The sequence below is a fragment of the Protopterus annectens genome, chromosome 3.part1 (assembly GCF_019279795.1).
Source record: "Protopterus annectens isolate FY-2018-M chromosome 3.part1, PAN1.0, whole genome shotgun sequence".
Classification (NCBI taxonomy): Eukaryota; Metazoa; Chordata; order Ceratodontiformes; family Protopteridae; genus Protopterus; species Protopterus annectens.
Window position 1 is genome coordinate 1,094,413,967 of NC_056732.1, and position 9,224 is coordinate 1,094,423,190.

General features: G+C 38.6%; 1 protein-coding gene across 1 annotated transcript in view; it reads right to left on the bottom strand.

Annotated features, from left to right (window-relative positions):
* Positions 1 to 1,574: 1,574 nt before the first annotated feature.
* KCNB2 (potassium voltage-gated channel subfamily B member 2) overlaps positions 1,575 to 9,224 on the bottom strand; it is a 23,998-nt gene continuing 16,348 nt past the window's right edge. Inside the window, exon 2 of the mRNA XM_044066276.1 lies at positions 1,575 to 5,543. Coding sequence (XP_043922211.1) covers positions 3,399 to 5,543 — 2,145 coding nt within the window. The 3' untranslated portion in view covers positions 1,575 to 3,398. The remainder of the gene's footprint in view (positions 5,544 to 9,224) is intronic.

Sequence of the window (9,224 nt, forward strand, 5' to 3'; positions counted from 1 at the left end):
ACTAGTAAATAAAACCAATCAGTCTGAAAACATGTCATTAGACGTCACCATGAGTGGTCTCTTCTAAAACAGCAGAGCACCAACAAATTAAAATGTTTGGAAACACTAATGGATGGGAAAGTGTTTGCATGTAGTCAATAGCAGACAATAGCAGATTTGCTGTTATACTGCTATAAAACATCACTTAAATAAATCCTGATAGAAGACAGATATAATATGATTATAGGACCCTGTTTAATGGACTTAGGTTATATAGGATTAGAATAAAAATCATATACTTGAGATGAACTTTTTCTGACCTGAAATTTAGTAAACATATGACATGAAAAACACTCACCATATGCAATATGAATTCTGAGTTAACCATGGAAAAAACAATTTGACAATATAATTTAACAAGCAGGAGGATTTTGTAAACTATAGCTAAATTGTGCAACAAAACAAAATTCCAATATGTGAAAGTATGTCATTCAATTGAAAGAGACATCTCACAGTAAAAAAGCCTCAAAAGATAACCAGGATCATAAAGCATATTATGTGTAAGTGGTACATAAGGAGTGTAACTGTGGCCAGCTGCAATGTCCTGTTGTTGCTTCATTCAATATAAGCATAGCATATGACAGGGTGCCTAGAGAAGAGTTGTGGTATTGTATGAGGAAGTCGGGAGTGGCAGAGAAGTACGTAAGAGTGGTACAGGATATGTACGAGGGTAGTGTGACAGTGGTGAGGACTGCAGTGGGAGTGACAGATCCGTTTAAGGCGGAGGTGGGATTACATCAAGGATCAGCTCTGAGTCCTTTCTTATTTGCAGTGGTGATGGACAGGTTGACAGATGAGATCAGACAGGAGGCCCCGTGGACTATGATGTTTGCAGATGACATTGTGATCTGTAGTGAGAGTAGGAATCAGGTTGAGGAGACTCTGGAGAGGTGGAGATATGCTCTAGAGAGCAGAGGAATGAGGGTCAGCAGGGCTAAGACAGAATATATGTGTGTAAATGAGAGGGAGGGTAGAGGAATGGTGAGGATGCAGGGAGTAGAGTTGGTAAAGGTGGATGAGTTTAAGTGCAGTTCAGAGTAATGGTGAATGTGGAAGAGAGGTGAAGAAGAGAGTACAGGCAGGGTGGAATGGGTGGAGAAGAGTGTCAGGAGTGATTTGTGACAGACGGGTATCAGTAAGAGTGAAAGGGAAGGTCTACAAGAGTGTAGTGAGACCAGCTATGTTATATGGGTTGGAGACAGTGGCATTGACAAAAAGGCAGGAGTCAGAGCTGGATGTGGCAGAGTTAAAGATGTTAAGATTTGCAATCGGTGTGACTAGGATGGATAGGATTAGGAATCAGTATATTAGAGGGTCAGCTCATGTTGGACAGTTTGGAGACAAAGCAAGAGAGACGATATTGCGTTGGTTTGGACATGTGCTGAGGAGAGATGATAGGTATATTGGGAAAAAGATGCTAAGGATGGAGCTGCCAGGTAAGAGGAATAGAGGAAGGCCTAAGATAAGGTTTATGGACGTGGTGAGAGAGGACATGCAGGCGGTTGGTGTGACAGAGCAAGATGCAGAGGATAGGAAGAAATGGAAAGAGATGATCCGCTGTGGCGACCCCTAACGGGAAAAGCCGAAAGAGAATGATGATGATGATTACTGTACTGTGCTTACATATTTTACTAAACTGAAATCACCTAAGAAATAAAAGATAGAGCAAAAATAGTTGTATTTTTTAAAGCGAGAACTCTCACATTGTGATTCAATGTGTATAAAGACTAACTGGAATTTTGTTTGGTATGCCAAGGAGCCGAACCTGAACAATTAAGAAGATTAAGCAAACAAACAAACGACTGTAACATAAAATATTTCAAAGCTGACATATGGACAATGCAACAATACACAGTATATGCACTGTGTAACAAAATATGTAAAGGGTAATAGCAAAGTGCAATATAATTAGTTCAAAGGGTACACAACATAGCAACCAGTACTGAAAATATACATACAAAAATAGTTTGCCATTTTTTAGAGATAAATACCAACCACTACTTTGCAAATGTTAAATGACACTTTATGTTCATATGTTTCAGTCTATAATAACAGCATTTTCACATTCGAATAAATATCACTCAGTTTTCATCACCTGTGTCTCTCAATGGAGAGGAATTTTTGCATTTGAACATAGTGATATTTTATATTTATGAAATGAAAACACATTTTTTATGTTATGTAGTTTGTGGCCAGACACCATATTCTATACAAAAACTAGTACATTATGGCTATGTGATAAGAAGCACTTTAGGCTTCACTACACAAATAAATGTCAAATAATTTAATATAAATGAATAAACTGCAATACAGAAGTAATCTGTTGTTGCTATTTTTGTTGACATCCCAAGCATGGGTTGTTTAGTGTTGTTTAGTGTGTGTTTGTGTCATGACATTTTACAGAGATAACAATGTCAGCGGTCTAGGGAAAATAAATTGTCACATCCATTCCTACATTACAGAAAATGTATTACTTTCTTCTATGTTCTATGCTATTTCTGGACATATGTGATAACACAAATTATCAGAGAAGTATATATGTATAAGTTGACTTGGATAAATGTGCAGTACATGGCTTTTGCTAAATTTAATTGGCAATTCGGTAAGGTGAAAAAAACAACTGATTTCTGGTAGTTAAACCTGGCCTATTCATGCATTTCTTAAATATGCATATTTAATAAGGTAGGAAAACTAATAATGATGTTAGGTATTAGAACATACACTAGGTTATTTAGAGGAATTTAAATTGAATGTAAATGTTTTTGAGCTTGAAAACCCAAAGATGGTATATGAGATACATTAAATGGGGTTGCAAGTTTGCAACATGAGTCTGTACAACTCCTCCTGGCTGATGCTGTGAAGGAAGAACCTGTGCCCAGTATTAGTGTATTTTCCATTTGCTAAATACCATAATCACTCCCACCCCCAGCTATTTACAGAGAAATGCATTCTTTAAGCTCTAAGCACCATAATTCAGGTCTCTTGAATTGCATGCACTTTGCATTGTATCCATCCTTGTGCAAATCCTAAACATGTTTATTTACTAACAAAAGTATTAAAATCATCTTACAATTATAATTCAAATGATTAAAAAATTGATAATTTACAGCACACCGACTCCTAAAGGAGTATAGTATTACTGACCCACTGCCCTAAAGTCACTCTTCTACGAGATTGTAGTCTTTTTTTCCTTTTTTTAATTTGAAAACAGTGTTTGATTTTAAAATAACCTTTCAAGCCATGCAAAAATAGCCATTCTTTTCTGCTATGTGTTCTTCTGTGCCTCTTCAAATTCCCTGATAGGCTTTCTCTACTAAGTTCCAGGAAAAAAGTACTTCTTTTATTGCTTGCTCCTATAGTCATATGCTGGTTTCACGTGTTGGAGAGTATCCACCTTCTCCAGATGCTGAATGCATTTCAGGAGAAAATAAATGATTTTCAGATGAGTGCCCCCCACTGTTGTCTTTTTCAACCTCCTGCAAGTCAGAGGAAATTACCTGTGTGCAATTGTGACCAATATTTGGTGGAGGCAAAGGGCTAGCACTAGCTTCTGTTCCACGATTTCCATTGTTGCTGTAATTGTCTCCAAAACAGTTCTGCATCTGTTCCTGCTGGGAACTGTGCTGTATTGCTTTATTATGTAAGGAGTCTAAATTTTCCTCTTGTCTATCTCCTGCTTCATGGCTTCCATCAATATAGCCCTTCTGCTTCCTTGAGTTCAAAGCAAAAAAATGTTGTTTGGAAAACTGTGATGAGGGTGTGGAAGAATCCTGATTGTCAGTTTCTATATCATAGCCTAAGAGTGTCCTATCTCCCTGGAGAGAATTATCTTCTATGAGAGCTGTGCTGCTATGTTGAGGTGTAGATATAGACAATTCACTGAATGCCACTGGTAACGGCCTTACAGTACTTTGTGGTGGGTGTGCGGCATTGTCCTTGCTTTCTGTGAAATCAGCTTTGAGTGACCTGCATTCTGCAAGATTGTTGCTTTTTATAGATCCTTTGGGACTTTTTGTAACAACATCACAGGGCAAATAATCTTGCTCTGATTGAGTTCTGCTGTTTTTGTACATCCTATCAGCTGCATCATACTCAAAAGTACCACCTGTACTCATATTAAGCTTGCCATGTCTCAGTGTTGCTACAGGTTGTGAATCAGTTATACCTCTGTACTGCATAGGAGGCAATTCAGATAGAAATTTCAGATGATGTTGGTTGCTTAGTGAAAACGGAGATCTGTCTGTTTCTGTGAAGTCAGTTGCGCAGCTTGCAAAGCTGTCAATACTGGAAGTGCTTTTCATTTCTGTTCGTGCCTCAGTTGGTGCACTGAGTAAAAGATCAGTTGGACGAGGGATTTCTTCCATTTCTAGCTCTTCTTTCTGTGCAGCTGACTTGTCTGATAGATCTTGATAGCTGTCATTGAAGTTAGGTTGCACCTGGGCTTTAGTCAGGTCATTGTACATTTCTTCTAACTTTTGTGCATTTAAATGCTGAGGGCTACTGCCAGAGATGTTTAGCCGTTCATTTGAACTATGCTGGCTAACTTCCTGATACCTATTTTCAAAAGATTTATTAGAACTTGTCTCAGAGATAGTTCTCTTGGCCCACTTCCATCGATTTGGTGAGAGGTGGTTAGTGTGGGATTTCTCTTTTTTTGTCCCATCCCCACTTTTTTCTACAACTATATCCATTAATTCCATGCTTCGAGCAAAAGCATCTTTTAGGTTCATGGACACTATACTTCCATTTCTTCTGGCTCTCTCAAGTGCTTCCCTCCTCTTAACTGCTTTTTCCTGCCTCTTCTGTTCCTTGTAGAACTCTGAAAAATTATTTACAATAATTGGTATAGGCAATGCTATTACTAATACACCGGCTATACAACATAGCCCTCCAACAATCTTTCCCAAGAGTGTCTTTGGATAGATGTCACCATACCCTACTGTTGTCATAGTAATGGTAGCCCACCAGAACGAAGCAGGAATACTGCTAAATTTTGTGGCTTCTTCATCTTTTTCAGCAAAGAAAACTAAGCTTGAAAATATCATTATTCCCATAGCTAAAAATAATATAAGCAAACCCAGTTCATTGTAACTGCGCCTGAGAGTAAATCCTAAAGACTGGAGGCCTGTTGAGTGTCTGGCTAGTTTAAGAATCCTTAATATCCTCATGATACGAAATATCTGAACCACTCTCCTCACATTTTGAAACTGTAGCACACTTCTGTTTGACTCTGTGAGGAAGATGGTAACATAGTATGGCAAAATTGCTAATAGGTCAATAACATTTAAGGGTCCCTTGAAGAACTTCCACTTATTAGGTGATGAAAGAAAACGCAACAAGTACTCCATGGTGAACCAAGCAATGCACACGGCTTCAACATGTGCAAGTTGAGGGTTGTCATTATATTGTCCAAACTCATCGATTTCTTGAAGATCAGGAAGTGTGTTGAGAGATAATGCAATTGTCGACAGTACAATAAACAGAATGGATATGATGGCCAAGATCTAGAAAAATAAACACAAATGATGGTTAGAATATCATGCAGAATAATAATTTAAGTTATTATTCAGTATTTAAACATGCATATAAACTACAGTAATAAACTGTGTAATAACGACAAAATCTTAACTTCAGATCAATGACAAATTCTTCTCTGTGCTTTTACAGATATTTTCAAAATTGTGTTGCCAAGTTGTTAAATGACTGCAATATTAATACAATCGCTCTCTCTGTCTCTCTAGGAAAGTTCCTTCTGTTAGTCAGACATTGACTGAAATACTGCATTGTGAAAACTGAATGAAAAGTTACTGGCCTGATTAAAGGATACTTTATTGTTTGCATAGTGCATGAGCTAAGAATAGTGTTAACTTTGTTGTTATATGGAGAGTTATATGAAAAGACAGCAATAAAGATATACAAATAAAGCCACACAGATAATGGTTTCAAAGCAGGAAGATGAAAGTGTAGTAGAGAAGGTAGGGATGATTCCTTATGATTTACAAAGGCTGAGGTATGTAGCTGAAAATCATGTGAAACAGACTAAAGATAAACATATAGTCAAATCTAGACCTCATATAGCTACAAGAGAAGTGGATGGCTTGGCTGAAGCTAGAGGAAGAGCAGCACCTTTTTGGAGTTACAGAATATTAAAGAGATTGTCATGTTTAGCATCAGAAGTCCTGAACAGTATTCTGAAGTGCAGAACAGGGTAGATTCATAGATTAGTACTAGGCTAACTGCCCTTTTGGGTCATTTTCTGAATGGCCAATTACCCCATGTGAGAATCAAACCCTGCACCTTATGTTTGTAAGGTAAACACCTTAACCATTATGCCAACCTCCCACCCTTTGTAGTGCACAACATTTAGACTGAAGGCAGTATGCGCATGACACACAGTAAAACAATCCTTCTCTAAGTATGTCAACAACTTGTGCAGTAATGATCACATCTCTTACTGCCTCCAGATATAAAAGGAAACTTGTGCAAAAACACATTCATAGGTTCATCGGAGGTTACTCTTTTAAAAACCCAAGAGCCCTTACAAGCCTAGCCATAATTATCCCAAGTTACTCCAAGTATCATTAGTTAAATGAGTGAAGTTCACAGAGGTATGGGCCTGTGGTATGGTAATTAATACAGAGTGCCTCTGTCCATGAGAGATATGGGTGCCACCCCAAGAGTGAATTTATGATCACCCATCCATTGATCTAGGTTGTGCTTGAAGAGGATCAGAGAGGGGCTCTACTTCACGTGAATGTGAAGCCTGTTCCAGGGAAGGGGTAGTCTTTGGGAGACATGTCTATCTCTCCAGCATGATTTGTTCATGACAGAGACTAGATTAATATCCCTGGAGCAAGTGACCTTTGTGCAGTTTGATTTATGAATGTGTAACATTTTCAATAGGGTGAAGTCAGAGACTGTCCTGTATGCCATACACAGGTCACCCCTTAGTAATCTGTAGGAGACAGAATACAGTGACAGGGCTTTCAATCTTTCCACATAGGACTTGTTTTCTGTACCTTGTATTTTGCTGGTGAGAAATCTCAGTGGTCTCTTCAGCTGTTGCAGTTGTCTGGTGAGGTACATGCATAAGGGTGCATTGTATTCAATTATAGGCCTGATAATGGGCAGAGTACAATGGAATTCTGATGTCCTTAGGTCTAGAGCCTTTACTTATGAGATGTGACACATAGAAGGACTTGCTCACCACTGTGGACATGTGGTGGTTGAAGTTCAGATTATTAGTAACCTGAATACCCATATCACACACCACTAGGTTCCTGGGGAGGGGGTTGTTGTATATATTGCAATTAATGGGGGTGCTAACTTTCCCAAAAGGAATAATTAGACATTTTATTTGCATTTCGATTCAATCCATGGCTTTGGCTGCAATCATTTTCTGCATTAATCCTTTCTGCAGTATATTAGTATCACTAGGGGACTCAATCATTGCTCCCAATTTGCAGTCATCAGCAAACTTGGCTAGCCACTGACAGTCCATGTGGACATCTGAGAAATACACTCTGAGCAATAAAAGGCCCAGTACAGAATCCTGTGCTATGGCACTGGTGACTGGCCTTTTGCTACAGGTAAATTCACCAACTTTGATAGTATGTGTCCTGTCAATGAGGCAATTGGCTACCCACCTAGTGACACAGGGCTTAATTCCCAATTGGGAGAGTTTCTCTATAATACCTGAGTAGGGAATTGTGTGAAATGTCTTGTCTAGGTCAAGGTAGGCAGTATGCACAGGCAGTTCCCTCTTGTTTTTGGATATTATTTTCTTTCTATTGTTGTACAGCCTGTCTACACTAGGGGGCCTGTCTACACTAAAAAACAGCATTTGCTTTTTATGAGCTAGGCTGTAGCAACCGCTTGCTACATTGTATCAAGCAATTTACAACACTATAAAAGTAAAAAAAAAAAAAGTGTTGTAGCATTCCTTGCAAGTAGTTTGCTACAGTTTAAAAGATTTTTTTTTTAAATTCAAACCTCAGTGCAACATTGCTCCATGCAGGCAGGGTATAAACTGTAGCAACTGTTTGGTACATTTTCATTTGCTGTAGGAATCAGTGTACAGTTTAAAAGTAAAAAAAAAATGTTTTTTTAACTCGAACCTGAGAGTTGCAGTGCTCCATGCAGGGTGTAAACTGTAGGAATTGTTTGCTACATATATAGCAAGCAGTTTGCTACAGTTTAAAAGATTTGTTTTTAACTCAAACCTGAGCACTGTATTGCTCTGTGCTAGCAGGGTATAAACTATAGTAACTGTTTGCTACATTTATAGGAAGCAGCTTGTTATTGTTTAAAAATAAGATTTTTTTTTTTATTAACTTAAACCTAAGTGCCGTAGCTCTCTGTGGAGGAAGGGTATAAACTGTAGCAACTGTTTGTCACATTTGTAGCAAATAGTTTGCTACCGTTTAAAAAAATAAATGAGTTTTTACTTAAATGTGAGGAAGGAGGGGTCAGGTGCAGGCCACAGAAATGTGGTAGGAGGTGTGTGTGTGTGTGTGTGTGTGTGTGTGTGTGTGTGTGTGTGTGTGTGTGTGTGTGTGTGTGTGAGTGAGCGTGAGATGCATCTGGCCACCTGGTTGGTATGTCAGTAGAAGGAATGCACTTGTTTTTTGCTCTTCTTTTGAAGAGCTCAGGGGTATGGATTGAGTATTGTCTGCAGGAAGCATCCTGCAAGTCTTGCAGAAGTACTTTTTTTTCTTGCTCTTCACTGGAAGACCTGAGAGGGTGTCAAGCAAGTTCCATGTGACTGGCACCTTCTGCATTGCTTCCTAAATGACCTGGAAGTCTTCAGATAGGGGCAGCATCCTCTCTCAGTCTTCCCACTTGTAAGATGTGAGCAGACATAACAGCACAGTACACAGCAGGTAGTAATTTACAATTTGTAAAACTGACAAGTGTGACATCATTCTAGGATAGTTAATCCAGAAGCAATATTTTCTCTGTTTTTTTTTCCCTTTCTTTTCATCTTTTATTTTCACTCAGCACTGAAGCTGCACCGACCAGTCAGTTAATTAGGTAATTGATTTGGAAGCAGCAGACTACTGTAACACCACTAATACAAATAACATATGCATGGCTGCTGACAATGTGACGTATTATGCATATTAAGGGCTGGGGAAGACAGAGGCAGTCCTTTGAAGCAGAGCAACACAAAAAGATTAATAACA